Source organism: Somniosus microcephalus, chromosome 26 (genome assembly GCF_052327205.1).
Source record: "Somniosus microcephalus isolate GS21.2 chromosome 26, FLI_Smic_1.0, whole genome shotgun sequence".
Taxonomy (NCBI): domain Eukaryota; kingdom Metazoa; phylum Chordata; class Chondrichthyes; order Squaliformes; family Somniosidae; genus Somniosus; species Somniosus microcephalus.
The window spans coordinates 13,255,313-13,272,098 of NC_141012.1; the positions used below are offsets into that span (position 1 = coordinate 13,255,313).

Sequence of the window (16,786 nt, forward strand, 5' to 3'; positions counted from 1 at the left end):
CTCGCCGGGGCTGCATGGAGTGGGGCTCAAAGTCATAACCTTCTAACTCAGAGGCATGAATGCTACCACTGAACCAGGGCTCGCTCCTCTCGGCTTAGGCTTAGCCGTGATGTCAATAGTTTACACCTGACAGTAATAATATATAAACTAAAATGTAATTAGTCTGTGCTTAAACTGGGAGTGAGCAATTGAACAGTAATAAAAAAAAAGTCAATCTACAGTGAAGCAATTGAATTTGCTCATTAGAATGGAAACGAAAAAGAGATTATGCTCCAAGGTACTGGTACCTTGACGCTGCTTAGAACTGACCTCTTTGACCAAGCTTTTGGTCACCTGCCCTAATTTATCCTATGTGGATAGGTATCAAATCTTTTGTCTTAAAATACTCCTGTGCAGCGCCTTGGGACATTTTACATTAAAAGCGCTATATAAATACAAGTTGTTGGTGGTGGTGGTATCTCCAGCGCATCACTGCAAACTGTTTAGCTCGAGGAAAAATTAACACTTGACAGAACTGGGCTACAATATATTTGCATATAATTCTCCGGGCTATCAAACTGAAATGCATAAATAAGAAAGGACAAAACTCCAGCTGCTCTTTTGTTCCTCGTTGACAAATATTACACTAAAATTCGGTAACACAGTCCGTTGGTGATCTGCATGCTGTGTCCCATGGAACATAAGAGCATAAGAAATAGGAGCAGTAGTCGGCCATACAGCCCCCCGAGCCTGCTCCGCCATTCAATAAGATCATGGCTGATCTTCAACCTCAACTCCAGAAATTTAGGCTGACACTCCAGTGCAGTACTGAGAGAGTGCTGCACTGTCGGAGGTTCTGTCTTTCGGATGAGATGTTAAACTGAGGCCCCCCGTCTGTTCTCTCAGGTGGACGTAAAAGATCCTATGGCACTATTTCGAAGAAGAGCAGGGGAGTTATCCCCGGTGTCCTGGCCAATACTTATAACATAAGAACATAAGAAATAGGAGCAGGAGTCGGCCATTTGGCCATTCGAGCCTGCTCCGCCATTCAATAAGATCATGGCTGATCTTCAACCTCAACTCCACTTTCCTACCCAATCTCCATATTCCATGATTCCTCGAGAGTCCAAAAATCCATCGATCTCAGCCCTGAATATACTCAAAGACTCTGGGGTAGAGAATTCCAAAGATTCACAACCCTCTGAGTGAAGAAATTTCCCCTCATCTCAGTCCTAAATGGCCGACCACTTATCCTGAGACTATGATCCCCTAGTTCTAGACATCCCAGCCAGGGGAAACAGCCCCCTTAGCATCTACCCTGTCAAGCCCCCTCAGAATCTTATATTCTTCTAAACGCCAGAGAGTATAGGCCCATTCTACTCACTAGTACTAGGGTGAAGAGTTCTATCTGGTGACAAGTTTCTGATCTGCAGGCATGCTGTGAGGAAGAGAAGTTTGGGAACCTGAGACAGAAAATGCTGAAAAAACCCAACAGGTCAGTCAGCACCTGTAAGGGAAAGTTTCCCTGGGTTGCTCATGTATACGTTCTAGGAACGGGGCTCAAGGGCCCTGAGGATTACGAAAGCCGATTATGACCGTGTACTCACTTGTGCTTGCACCTTTGCACTTCCAGAACAGCAAGCAGGAGCAGAAACTCTCACCATTTTTTTCTTGTCAAAAAAAATGAAAGACTTGCATTTATATAGCGCCTTTCATGACCTCGGGACACCTCAAAGCGCTTTACAAACAAGTACTTTTGAAGTGTAGTCGCTGTTGTAATGTAGGAAATGCAACAGCCAAGTTGCGCACAGCAAGCGCCCACAAACAGCAATGTGAAAATGACCAGATAATCTGTTTTTTAGTGATGATGATTGAGGGATAAATATTGGCCAGGACACCAGGGATAACTCAAAATAGTGCCAGGGGTTTAATGTCTCATGTGAAAGACGGCACCTCCAACAGTGCGGCGCTCCCTCAGCACTGCACTGGAGTGTCAGCCTAGATTTTTGTGCTCAAGTCTCTGGAGTGGGACTTAAACCCACAACCTTCTGACTCAGAGGCAAGAGTGCTGCCCACTGAGCCACGTCCCTTAGTCTGGAGACAGTTGTAATGTCTCCACTGTTTCCTTTGCTGAAATCATTAATATAGCACGTAACAAAGCTATGACCTATATAGCTCATTGCTACACTCTGCGGTGCATTTGCCCACTGAACCATGGGTGTAGTTGAGGGGCAGTCACAAATAAAATAAGTTTAAAAATGGCTAGTAATAATTGGTGCAGTGAACCAGATTATTGATCAGTTCTAGGATCTGATTTGAATCCAGCCTAAGCTGATGGAATGAGAGTCTCCCGTCTATAAGGACACTACCAGCAGTCACAATGCAGTGTGTGCTCGTCCACAGCAGAAAACTGTAAAACTTGAAGAACGCGCTACATGCCTTAATAATCACATTGCTAGGAGCTATGATTATTGAAATTTATGACTACCAGTTGGCTGACTAAATAAAATGGCATTTTGAAATTACAGGTTAATGGATTTTTTACATAAAATAAAGGCTTTTTAAATGAAATTTCCTTCATAACATATAAATGATGTGTATTTTCACATGCGAATTTATGTCAGATACCTGAAGAGTCCTGAAAAAACCCAGAAGTCAGCACACATACCTTCTTAGCCGTAACTTGATGGCTGCGATTCTGTGATTCTCAAATATACTGGGGAATAAATATCCAGCTCAATTACTGAGAGGTGTTTGTGTTGAAATTGGGTTTTCCTCAATCTACATCAAAAATAAGTAATTCATAATTCTTCAAAGCTACGTTATAACAAGCATTTTGCTGTGTAAATGTATTGAACAGAGTGCTGGCTTACAAGAAAATACCTCTGCAGGATAACTAGTCATGGTTTTGAATAATGCCAGCCATGTGCCATGATGTCATCCTATGTCTTGGCTTGCATGTTGGGTTAAATTTGCATATTATATGATGGGCACAGAAATCAGCTGTAGATTATTTCTCGATAAGTGTCGATCCTTCACGGTGAATGTCTTCAACAGTGACAGGTGGCAGCTCCACTGACAGCCACGACTGGCCCCAAAATCGAACCCAAACACAATTAAAACCCCTACGTGAATTGAAAGCAGTTATATTATAAAGAACAACATCTCAGGGACCAATGTTAAGGCTGCAGTCTAATTGTGGTTCAGGTGACAAGTCAAAACCATCCGAGCTTTGTTTGAATGGTGGCTTCATTGAAAGGCTTTGATTAGATTACAACTTTGTAGTCACTTTCAGGTAACCATGGAGAGAGAAACAGAGTTAACGTTTCAGGTCGAAGATGAAAGGTCTTCGACCTGAAACGTTGACTCTGTTTCTCGCTCCACAGATGCTGCCTGGCTTGCTGAGTTTTTCCAGCATTTTCTGTTGTTATTTCAGATTTCCAGCATCCGCAGCATTTTGCTATTGTCCAGGTAACCATTGTTCTCTCTTTGAATCAGCAGAAATCTTATACAAGGCCTTGAGTCACTCCCAAGTACCCATTATCTCTCTGAATCTTCTGAACCCTTCCATTAAATTACAGCCATGTATTTTTCTACATGTACAAGATTGGTTGTTAAAGTTAATTAAGTGAGACTGGTGAAGAAATCTATGAGCTGTGAGCAAGATGGTTGAAATCACTGCAATATTAGTGACAATCATGTAACATGTTCACGTGGAATTCTTCTGTCTGCTGTTGTAACAAAGGGGTTACAATTAATGGGTTCAAATAGCAGGCAAAAAAAAATGTAAATATGGATTCATTACTAATATTTCACACAATTTTAACTCCACAGTGTTGCCTGCAGGTTGGACCAATCTCTGGAGTTGATAATTGTGACCTTACAGCACAAACAGATGTCGCAATTAAGCCTTCCTGAAAATGTTGCAGTTAAATTGTTCAGTACAAACCAGCAGGGGTCCCACATAGATTAAAATTTCATTGGACAAGTGTAAGAAGAAGAATAAGACACATAAACCATAGCGCTAATGCTTTGCAACATTTCGTGTTGAAGAACATCCATATAAATTCACAGCATCTACTGAGTGACTCAATTTCATTGCACTTGGTAATCCTGCCTATCTCTGTAACCTCCTCCAGTCCCTGAACTTTCAGTTCCTCCGCCTCTGGTCTCCTGTGCTTCCCTCTCCTCCCTTTGCCCCATCCATTGGTGGCCATGCCTTCAGTCGCCAAGCCCCAAGCTCTAAGGGATCCCCCCCAGCCCCCGCCCCTCATCCGCCTCTCCACCCCCACTCCCCTCCATTAAGACTCTGCTTAAAACCCAACTCTTTTACCAAGCCTTTGCTCACCCCTCTCCTAATAACTCCTTCTGTGACTCGCTGTCCATTTTTATTTGAGTACGCCTCTGTGAAGTGCCTTGGGATGTTTTTCTGCCTTAAAGTTACTATATAAATGCAACTTATTGTTCTTGTAGCGTTACGACAAACTCAGAGGCAGGGTCGCTGGATAGTGATCGGAAGGTGGGAACCCTCATTCATTTCCCCCTCCCTTTTCAGTGTCAGCTGTGACTCAGTGGGTCGCACACTCACCTCTGGGTCAGAAGACTGTGGGTTCACAATCCCACACCAGAGACAATAAATCTAGGCTTGACACTCCAGTGTAGTAATGAGGGAGTGTTGCACTGTCGGAGACGCTGTCTTTCGCATGAGACGTTAAACCGAGGCCCCGTCTGCTCTCTCAGGTGGACGCAAAAGATCCCATGGGCACTATTTCGAAGAAGAGCAGGGGAGTTCTCCCTGGTGTCCTGGCCAATATTTATCCCTCAACCAGCATCACTAAAAACAGATGATCTGGTCATTATCACATTGCTGTTTGTGGGAGCTTGCTGTGTGCAAATTGGCTGCCGTGTTTCCTACATTACAACAGTGACTACACTTCAAAAAGTACTTCATTGGCTGTAAAGCACTTTGGAACGTCCTGAGGCTGTGAAAGGCGCTATCATTTTTCTTTCTTTCCCTGGATACGGGACCTTCAGGTCGGTATGGCTTAGTACTATACCGATGATGCCTTTATTACAAGGATTCTCCTATTGAACTTCTTAACCTACTTTTCCAGCGGTTGACTCAAGTAATTGCAAAAGGGACATAGGAATGTACAGGACCAAGGAACACCATTGTGTTCCATCTGCCCTGTCCCAGTGTCGAGGTGATATCATATCCCACAATACCATTTTTATTTTCTCCAGTTACTTATCCAAGTCTTGAATTTGTCGATATAATGTTTTAAAGGCTACACACGTAAATTCAATGTCATGCTGAAATACACGCTCAGGCCTATAGTTTACATGAGGCCTATAGTTTACCTCGAGACTTGAAACTTTGGGTAGATTTGTTGACTTCAGTTAGTAAAAGGAAAATGTATCTGAAATCAAACCAGAAAATGCTAGAAATGCCTTGCGGAGCGTCGCCACCTAAAAGATAGAGGAACATTTTGGGTGTAATTCTTTTACATAGCCACCTATAATATACAAAGGTATGTCCACTGAGGGTAGAGGGAATGTGTCAGCCCAAGTTATTTGCATGGGTTTGCATGTTCCTCTTTCCAAATCCCAGAATTGATTTTTATGTCCCCGCCACCCCCCACCTCCCCCACACTTTACACAGGGTTGTGCTTCTGCATTTCCAACAATTTCAGTTTTTATTTCAATATGTGACTCTCATAGTTAGCACTGGCAAAATATGAAGAGAGCTGTCACTCAGCCCTTATTCCTCATTTGGTTGCAAGCATGATTGCTCCTGCACTGCCGTGCAACCCGTTTGAATCTATTCAACATGCCGCAAGTCTGTTATGTGCACACTTTTTGGTCTGTCTTCATCCCTCGGCATGACAAAAATACCAAGATAAATATTGCAGGCACGAGCTGCTGTCAGGGCAGACTGTTGCGAATTTTGCAATTTTGCATGTGACGACAGCGTTAGATCTTTGCGAGGCAAAAACTGGATTGCGCAGAAGCTGTGTTGCAGATTAACCCTGTGTAAGAGTGGAAAAAGCTTGTTGCTTTGCGTGTATGTTTACATACCAGATGTGGACATGCATCTGTGCGTTTGAGCCGTGTATGCATTTCAGCATTGCTGAGTCTGTAAATTCCTGTCCCTAAAGAGTTGCTTTACCTCTAGACTGAGAGAGACTCACTTAGGTTTTCTGACCCAGACTTATGGGGTGAAAGTTTTCAGGCAAGGCTATTTTCTGAAATTAAGTTGGGTTTAAGTCCACAACACAAACTACCCAAAATTTGAATGGAACAAATGATCTTTTTTTTTATTATTCATTCTCGGGATGTGGGCGCCAGCATCTAAGAACATAAGAAAATAAAAAAAAGGAGCAGGAGTCAGCCATTTGGCCCCTCGAACATGCTCCGCCATTCAATATGATCATGACTGATCTTCTATCTCATCTCCACTTTCCTGCACTATCCCCATATCCCTTGATTCCCTTAATATTCAAAAATCTATCGATCTCTGTCTTGAATATACTCAATGATTGAGCCTGCACAGCCCTCCGGGGTAGAGAATTCCAAAGATATACCACCCTCTGTTGCCCATCTCTAGTTGGGAGAAATACAGGTGAAAACTATGATGCAGAAAGCATTATCTGTAACTTCACGATAAGTTTAAGCATGAAACTGTATGCATATATATTTACATATACTGAGGTGGCTAGATTTTTGGACATTAAGGGAATCAAGGGATATGGGGATCGGGCGGGAAAGTGGAGTTGAGGTCGATGATCAGCCATGATCTTATTGAATGGCGGAACAGGCTTGAGGGGCCGACTGGCCGACTCCTGCTCCTAATTCCTATGTTCTTATGAGCCGGGAGTTGCAGGAGTGGTCCTCTCAACCCCACATTCATACCACGGGCCACTGCCAGCCACAACTCGCCCTCCTCCCAATTGCTGTCTTGCTCCCCACCCAATCATACAACAACAACAACTTTCATTTATATAGCGCCTTTAACATAGTAAAACGTTCCAAGGCGTTTCACTGGAGTGTGAAAAACAAAAGAAAATTTTGACACCAAGCCACATAAGGAGAAATTAGGGCAGATGACCAAAAGCTTGGTCAAAGAGATAGGTTTTAAGGAGCGTCTTAAAGGAGGAGAGAGAGGTAGCGAGGCGGAGAGGTTTAGGGAGGGAATTCCAGAGCTTAGGGCCTTGGCAGTTGAAGGCACGGCCTCCAATGGTTGAGCGATTATAATCAGGGATGCTCAAGAGGGTAGTATTAGAGGAGCGCAGATATCTCGGGGGGGAGGGGGCGGTTGTGGGGCTGGAAGAGATTACAGAGATAGGGAGGGGCGAGGCCATGGAGGGACTTGAACACCAGGATGAGAATTTTAAAATCGAGGCACTGCTTAACCAGGAAACAATGTAGGTCAGCGAGCACAGAAGTAATGGATGAACGGGACTTGGTGCGAGTTAGGACACAGGCAGCCGAGTTTTGGATGACCTCAAGTTTACCAATGTTTTTGATAGCCATTTAATAGCCAAAGCAAGGGATGTGTTGCAGTTTGGGGCATACTAAGGAATCACTTTTTAATACACATATGAATAAAAAGAGCTGAGGGTTCATTCAGATGAGAAATATTTTTGGAAAATTATTGCGGTGACAAGATGCCATTCTGCTGGGCATATCTGGGAATCTGTAGGTTTATGTTCTGCAAGACGCCTGGAAGGTTTGCTGCTGAAAGGGTTGAAGTGGACGCTGATGCAGATTTAAACCAAAATAAATTATGATCAATTTGAGGGCAAACATTTGCCAGCGTCATCAGAGCTGAGGTGTTGATGCACTGGGATTATTTTGGTAAGAGAGAGGATGTCTGGGGTCGACTGAAGGGAACTGAAATATCGACGGTTAGTATTTTTAATATTTTTCAGGTTTTGGTTGCTATTTCGTCTAAAATAAGAAATTAGTTATAGTCATAGGTATGGGGCCAGGTTTACGGGAAGGACTGCACTTGCCGTTCTCAGAATTTGTTTCTGGTTCTGTTATGAGCAAGGGTTAAAAGTGGAAACATGACCATCACACAAAAAAGAACATTTAAAGAGCTGCTCGTGTGCTGATTACAGCTTTCAAAATAAAATAAAAATAAGGTTCCTATAATTGATTTAACGTAGAATTCTGTTGCTAACTGTTATAAAGGAATGTCTAGGCATAGGTAACACTCCTATATGAAGAAGCTTCTCTAAGAATCACTGTACTTGTGTTATATTCTCAATCACCTTCCACCATTTGAGATGGAGAGGAGCAGTGCTGTCTCACTCTCTGACCATCCTTTTTTCCATCAACACTAACTTTAAAAGGCTTTATTACTGTTTGTGACGGATCTTGTAAGTGACTTCCTCTTATTGGACACCGTTTGAAAATGGGTCATTAACTTCCCGGTTCCACGATCAAGGCAACTGGTGCCACAGTGTAAATTGACGCCATGATTTGCAAACCTTGTGTGTGTGTGTTGGAAATGGATCTGCTACCGAAAGAAAATACAAAATAGGGGAGAAGGTCAGCCGTGGTTTCCCCACTCTTGTCCTGTCAGGATCTGGGAATTGCGAGGAATGAGACTTTATTCCGATCCAAAAGAGTGAGGCAGGTCACGAGCCTGTTCGAACATGTCAAGCTGCGTTTATTTTCCAAAGTGAGATAAAAACAAATAGGTGGCATTTTTGAAGTGGAAGAATTGAGAGTTGCCGGGTCAGGTGGGTTTGAGCTTTGGGTGAGGACAAGGTCGATCCTGGTTGGGATCCTTCTATGAGGCCAAATGGCAGACCAGTACCCACAGCTAAGGTCGAGACACAAAGTGGGTCATTTTAACCTAATCCAAGCGGGAAACCGACTGGATCAGATCGGCCGCCCATTTTACACCCCACCTGGTTTTACTTCCTATTGAAGTCAGAGTCAAAAGACAGATGAGGTTAAAATTACCCTCTCAGTATATGTCTCTCATCACGCCTCCTTTTGTCTCCTGCGCATATTACTTCCGCCATGTAACCAATTTCTGTTTCCCACCGTAGCACTTTACAGGTCATTCTATTTGTTTTTCTGTGTGTGCGTGTGATCATTGTGTGGTTTTCCCCCTTCCCTTGTTCTGTTCCCTTGCCAATGAAGTTTAGCTGTCATGCCTTTCAGCTCTGAGGAAGGGTGTATACCTGAGATGCCAACTGACTTGTGTTGACAGATGTGGCCCTGGTCTGCTGAGTGTCTCCAGCGTTTTCTGTTTCTGATTCCGATTTTCAGTGTTTAACTTGTTCAAGTGTATGCAAATATCAGGTGAGCACAGGATCGAGCTCAGCTATGTTGCGTCCCACCCACCCCACCCCATCCCCGAGTCAAATAGCTCGTCTGCACAAGAACGGGAACTTGGCTGAGACCCTGAGCGATTGGCTGGTGACTGTAGAAATGTACCCCCACGCTGAGGTAAGGGAGGAGACAGAACGGGGGATAAAATTGTCGAGAAAGATATTTAACAAAGAGCACTCTAGTGCATCACAACTGGTCACCTGGCAAATTAGCCGTTAAGTGTGCTCACTTCACAAGCAGGTCACAGTCCAAGATGAACCAATATTGTTTTCATCTCTCCTGCTTAAATGTGCACCATCCTGGGGAGAGAATGCATCAGGCTTTGCAAGGAGCAGAGGCTGAGGCTTAAGGGCTTCAACAGATTAGGTTAAGAACTCAGACTACTAATTACAGTATTCTGTTTGCTGCTGAGACTAATCATCTGGTTTATAAAGCATTATAATCCCCATGTTTCTAGCTTCTGAAAGACAATTGAACTGCTGCAAACCAAGAGGATATGAATTCCTCACTGTCTAGTAATATTAAGCATGGCTTTAGGCGTTCACAAAGGCAGGACCTTGATATGTTAATTTTTAATGACGATCCAACAGTATCTAAAACATTGGTTTATACAAAAGTTGGAGTAGCTGTTATCTCATAATGGCATAGTTATTATATACAGTACAGTGAAGTTGTCCATGGTCAGTTGATGAATGTAAGTATTGATGTAAGAAAACTACTAGGCATTTGGTCTAAGCGTTAAACAAAGCTTTAATCAACTGTTTTACAACATGGAGGTCTAATTGTGTCCTTCACTAGTTCCTGTTAAGAATGTCCTGCACAAGCTGGGCCCGTGCCCGAGTATTTATACTCTCCCTGAACAGCGCCACCTGTAGGCCGCGCAGTATTATTTCATAAGTCTTTCTTTCATGAATGACTGAGTCATGTCAAGTATTTTCTAACATAGAAGATGGTGACAGATAGAAGATGGTGATGGAGTTGAGGGAGAGACTTCAGAAACTTGGTTCACAGGGCCTGCTACTGGCCAAAGCCTGCAATTACACCATTAGAGGCAACTGTTTACATACAGGATTTCCATTCTAAATGTTTACATAGGCCGTTTCAATGTTAAATATTGGCATAAAAGCATTATTAAAAATTGTGACAACATGAAGTTGGACAGGAAGAGCATGCATACACCAGATTTTTTATTAATATATAGTTAGTTAATATTTTGCCTGTATAACTACAACGACAAAATTCAAAATTAATTAATTGGATATGAAGCCCTTTGGGACATCCTGAGAATGCTATAAGGTGCTAGAAAAAGTAAATTATTTCTATCAGTAACAAGGAACTTATAATCCAGTGGTAGTAAATGCTACCTACACCCTTCTTGGATTACTTAAGATTTTAACTCAACATTAGAGGTCACTGGCTGAATTTTAAATTGAGTTGAGAGTTAAAGCACCAGATAAGAACATAAGAAATAGGAGCAGGAATAGGCCACTTGGCCCCTCGAGCCTGCTCCGCCATTCAATAAGATCATGGCTGATTTTAGGCTCAAAGCCACTTCCCTGCCCGCTCCCCATAACCCTTCACTCCCTTATCTTGCAAAAATCTGTCTATCTCCACCTTAAATGTATTTAATAAATATTTAATAAATAAAAAGTTAGGTTCCCCCACAGAACGTGGATAATCAAATAATGAATCAAAGTGAGATGCTTCCACACAAGTCCTACCAATTGCCTCCACAGTGGTCTTGGCAACGGTCTTGGGGCAGGTTACCTTTCCCAGTATCAGCAGGAACTGATATTCTAGCATGTAGGTTGACTTTCATGATGGTGCCAACAGCAACAATGTAAAGTTTAAAGTGGATGAGATTAGAAATGAGGGCTTGTTAAACCAAAGAAAGAGAACAAAATTATTGAAATGCCTTGTCTTCAAACTTTCTTGCCACCATTCTTGTATTTACCGTTAGGTACCACTTGATCATTATTCGTTTAATTGGACGCAATTTGATCTTTAAAGTTGCTTAATGAGTTTCAACCAATATGCCGATCACAGAATGAGCACCATCCCAATTAAAGATGACTGAATGAAAAAGTATCTTCGCTCTGGGCTATCCACTTGAACTTACACTTAAGATTTTAAACTTGTTAAAACAAAGTTAGGTTAGAGAAACAATTCCTAACCTGGAGCACTTAATTGCAGAGTGAGTGTGATGTTGCAGGTTTCACTGAGTCAGTGAATTGCTGCTATGTTTTCGCTGCAGGAAAGTGTGATTTTTATTGTCACTTTTGTACACCAAGATTTGGCCTTTTTTTCAGTGTACTATCGTGAGTGACGGCCACCACTGTAGAAATTTTGATTTCCAGATGAAGATATTTCTCTGTGTCTAAATACATAGGTAGGCAAATATATATTAGGGAACTAAAACTAATCAAAAGCAGAGACAATTATTTCACGATTTTATTTTATGAAGGGGACTATGCAGGGACATTGGGGGGGAAATTAGCAGAAAAATGTCATATGCATGGTTGGGGATCGGCTATCAGTGAAGGTGGGAGGTGATGACAAACTGATGATTCATTTTTGTGGGTTGAGTATGTTCCCGCTCATTGTTAACTTTTATTTCTATTTTTATGTTCGCATTTTTAATTATTCCCCCCATCCCCATATTGCTCGGTACCCTGGAGAGTGGGTAGGTGACCAGCACACAGATTGTTGCCTAGGCTACTCTTGTTCTGGCCCATACAAACATAGAAACATAGAAGATAGGAGCAGGAGCAGGCCATTCGGCCCCTCGAGCCTGCTCCGCCATTCAATGAGATCATGGCTGATTATCCAAATTCAGTACCCTGTCCCTGCTTTCTCCCCATATCCCTTGATCCCTTTAGCCTTAAGAAATATATCTAACTCCTTCTTGAATATATTTAATGAATTGGCCTCAACTGCCTTCTGTGGTAGAGAATTCCACAGGTTCACCACTCTCTGGGTGAAGAAATTCCTCCGCATCTCAGTCCTAAATGGCTTACCCCTTATCTTTAGACTGTGACCCCTGGTTCTGGGCTCCCCCGCCATCGGGAACATCCTTCCTGCATCTAGTCTGTCTAGTCCTGTTAGAATTTTATAAGTTTCAATGAGATCCCCTCTCATTCTTCTAAACTCCAGCGAATATAAGCCCAATCGACCCAATCTCTCCTCATACGTCATTCCTGCCATCCCGGGTATCAGTCTGGTGAATCTTCGCTGCACTCCCTCCATGGCAAGAACATCCTTCCTCAGATAAGGATGTGCTTGAGCCTGGATCAGATTGACATCCCCTCCATCCCTGTAGAGAGGCACCACAGTTGTGGACCTCCCTGTGTTAGCCCAACTTAACTGGGAACTCACTGTGGAAGGAATTGCAGGCGCAACCTTACTTCCTATTATACAGCGTACGAGTCCTTTCCCAGTCTAGATTTTGGACTTAGATTCTTGTTCCGAACATCAGTTTTCAGATCACCCTTCCAAAGCCTGATTTTTGAATCCTTTAGGTGCAGTCTGTTTTATCAGATGTCCTCAGGTACTTCATCACTGCTGTTACCTGCAATGGATAGAAGTGATGTTTGGAAGCCAAGTTGTTCCGACCAGGAAATATTCAGAAAAATCCAAATGAACCCAAATTTATGGGGCGGTTGGAACCCATTTAAAGAAAGCAGGTTACTGCCTCCATCAAAACAGCGGATAGAGAAATTCCCAAATGTATTAAGCATTTGTCCGCTAATATCGCCAACAGTCATTTCTAGGTCTCATAGCCCACTAGATGGCACCTGTGAAGCACTTGTAACACTCTCGTCTCTCAGTCACAAAAGTTACGAGTTCAAGGCCTGCTCCAGAGACTTGAACACAAAATCTAGGCTGGCACTCCCGGTGCAGTACTGAGGGAGTGCCACACTGTCAGAGGTGCTGTCCTTCAGATAGACGTTAAACCAAGGCCCCGTCTGCCCTCTCAGGTGGGCAGAAAAGAGCCAATGGCACTATTTCAAAGAAGAGCAGTGGAATTCTCCCTGGTGTCCTGGCCAATGTTTAGCCCTTAACCGACATCACTAAAAAAAAAACAGATGATGAGGTCATTATGTCAATGCTGGTTGTAGGAGCTTGCTGTGCGTAAATTGGCTGCCACACTTCCCTACTTTACAACAGTGACTACACTTCAAAAGTACTTCATTGGCTGTAAAGCGCTTTGGGACGTCCTGAGGAAATCTGAAATAAACACAGAAAATGCTGGAAATACTCAGCAGGTCAGGCAGCATCTGTGGAGAGAGAAACAGAGTTAACATTTCAGGTCGACGACCTTTCGTCACTTCTGAAACGTTAACTCTGTTTCTCTCTCGCCACAGATGCTGTCTGACCTGCTTGAGTATTTCCAACATTTTCTGTTTTTACGTCAAAAGTACTTAATTGGCAGTAAAGCGCTTTGGGGTGTCCTAAGGTCATGAAAGGCGCTCTATAAATAGAAGTTATTCTTGCTTTTTCTTTTTTCTTTTTGTGCAAAACCCTTTGTTGGAGATTAAAACCCTTGCTTAAAAAGTATTATCTTTTGCTTTCTTTTGCCTTTGCTAATTTGAGGGATGCAGGTGGGGGAAATCCTTGACCCACCAGAAGCCTGACTGTAGCAGAAGTGAAATAACACCAAGGGCACTTCAGTTTAAATGATTACATAAGCTTCTGCAAAATTTTCCACTTGTACAGGTGACCACACAGGACCTCCAAATTTGAATTGTACACTAGTTATGTCAGTGTCACCCTTTTACCAGGAAACTCGTTTAAACAGCACCTAAATATCCGGAATTCTATATTAACTGGCAAAATTCATACTCCGAAAACAACACCTCAATAACCGGAAATGTTGCCAAGTCTGAGTCTCCCGCGGTGGCCGAGTTAGTCAGTGGGGGTAGTTCTCCAAACTGCCACTACTCGGCTTCTTGGCGCTGTCGAAAGTCCGAACACCTCAATACCCCTGTAACAGGAGTCTGACTCTTCCGCGCTGCCGGTAGTCTCTTCTGATCCGCCATTTTTCTTTGTGTCTCCCACTTACTGTATAAGTTTTGTTTTACTGTTAAGTAATTAAAGAGTTATGGATTACCCTCAACTGGCAGTACTGTATTTAATCAAGCATCTTCCACCATCCATTTAACACAACATTCTGTAGGTGAGTACCCAATTACTGTATACTGCACATTTCTTGATTTTTTAAATTTTTGTTTGTTAAAAATAGCCTCGGTAGATAACCCTCTCCGTCATCCGGAATTTTTAATCAATCGGCACCATCCCGGTCCCGTCGGTGCCGGATACCAAAGAGTTTCCTGTACTTAAATTATGTCAAATATAGTAACACTGTTCAATTCTCCAAATTAGTGAAATATTTCATCACTTTTATGAATCAATGATCACTTTCCTGGTTAAAGAGAAGATCAGTAACTGGGAAAGTAAAAGAAAGGAAAGGAGATAATTATCCATCTAAAATTTATACCACTTCCCCCGTATTTAAAAGCCTGGTAAACTCATGTTTTGTTGAAAATTTGTACTTCTTAAATCTCTCAGCCATCCTATCTGATAGATTTGAATTCCTATGAACTGAGATTTGAGGTTGCGAGGACTGAAAGTATCGTTTTACACTTACAATCCATGAGTAGACAACTATAGTTACTTGAAATAATGACTCAAGGTGGAAATTTTTTAGAAAAAGGAAATGTGCTGTTTTTTCAAGGCTTTGCTGTACTGAGAATTGTAAATGTGGACACAGCTGAACACTTGGCCCTAGAATCACGTAAACGTTAAGTCGTTTCAGCAAACTGTATTTCACCTTGTTCACGTAAGTTTATCGGAAACAGGCTGCGGAAAATAGCGACGCTTTGGCTCACACTTGCCACAGTGAATGTCATGAATTCAGAGAGTATGGAATAAATGAAAATGATGGATTTCATCTTATTCTGAGCTTTGTGGTTTGTAAGTGCTTTGGGGACTCCGCACGAGAATTGGCAGCAGCAAATCAACCAATCAACTTTCCTCCCATTCTGCCTCTTCAAATGATTACATTAGGGCCAACCTTTCACAGTGATCTTTTTTTGGAATTGTTCAAAAATGGAATGCTGAAAAATGAGTGGAATGTTTTTCAAACGACGTAAATGAAAGTATATGTAACATATTCCCAAGTGTATAATTTTTTAATTTTTCCACTTTGTTCCATTTTTGACCATCAAGAAGAGGAACCTACAAGTTCCAACCTATTGAAACTAGTTGAAGGGAATCTGGAAGAGAAGTGGGCTGCCTGGAGGAAGATGGGTTGCTGGTAGCCATGTGTCTTTACAAAATGCACTTTATTTTAAGCCTCTTACTGGTGATAGTTTTCCCTACCTAATATCAATGTGGGAGAACCATCATCAGAAGGACTACAACAGTTCAAAAAGAAGGTCCACCACCACCTTCTCAGGGCAAGTAGGGATGGCCAATAAATAACATATTTCTGGTGTCACACACATCCTGGTAACAAATTATAAAAAGTCTACTGGTTGCGATCCATTATCGACACTTTATAGCCATCCATTAAGAGGCATATGAGAATAACTCCAATTTTCCCTTTTCAGGTGACTGATGTTCACTGTTTATACCTTCCTGATGGAATAATAGAGGTTGGGCACTCATGGTTTGTGTATAAATGCAGGATTAAACCATGTACCTCCATTCCATAGCAGAATATGTTTACACACCCTGCGATCGTCCTATCGCCCTCCCCCCCACCCCCCGCGATCTTCGACCCCCACCCACACCCCCTTCCCTACGCAATCTCTGACTTACCTGACATCCGCTCAATCTAGCTGGCTTTCAGGCAGAAAACCTGCTGGAAAAATGTAAAAGACATCCTGCAGTACTTCCGGGTTTCCCGTCCGGAAATCCTCCCCCGGCTCTCGAGTAAATATCGAGGCCAATATTTAAGGTCAATGACCTTTCATTAGAACTGTATCATTAGAGATGACCTTTCAGTGATAACCTTTAAGATTAGGCAATTACTCTGTGTCCGTTGTGCAAGTGCATTCACAGGTTTCCTCCTATGCACTAGAAATGTGAGGCTTCAGCTGATCATTTCCATAGTGTGGGTGGGAGCCAAAAGAGACCATGCTTTAAACAGAGGTGGCATAAAGATTTTTACAGGTCATCCCAATGGTTTAATAAACTGCTATAAAAACAGCCATCAACCTCTTTAAAAGAGGCTTTATACACTTTCTAACCAACCTGCTGGCTCTTAAAAAGATTGCTCCCTCGCCCACCCTACCACCACACTGATAGTTATTAGTATAATATGTAGTGTGTAATTGTTTGAAAGTTCTGGCTACCTGAGGCCATCAATGATTTGATCATTTCTGGTTCTGATAAAGGTTGCTCCTACCTGATTAGACTATAAATAATGTGATCTTATAAAATAAAACCAGCA

The 16,786-nt window shown here is 42.4% G+C and overlaps 1 protein-coding gene across 1 annotated transcript in view; it reads left to right on the forward strand.

Annotated features, from left to right (window-relative positions):
* Positions 1–16,786, forward strand: part of LOC147100298 (uncharacterized) — a 187,565-nt gene that overhangs the window by 31,375 nt on the left and 139,404 nt on the right. Inside the window, exons 3-5 of the mRNA XM_085968228.1 lie at positions 9,268–9,447; positions 13,560–13,619; positions 15,189–15,303. Coding sequence (XP_085824354.1) covers positions 9,268–9,447; positions 13,560–13,619; positions 15,189–15,303 — 355 coding nt within the window. The remainder of the gene's footprint in view (positions 1–9,267; positions 9,448–13,559; positions 13,620–15,188; positions 15,304–16,786) is intronic.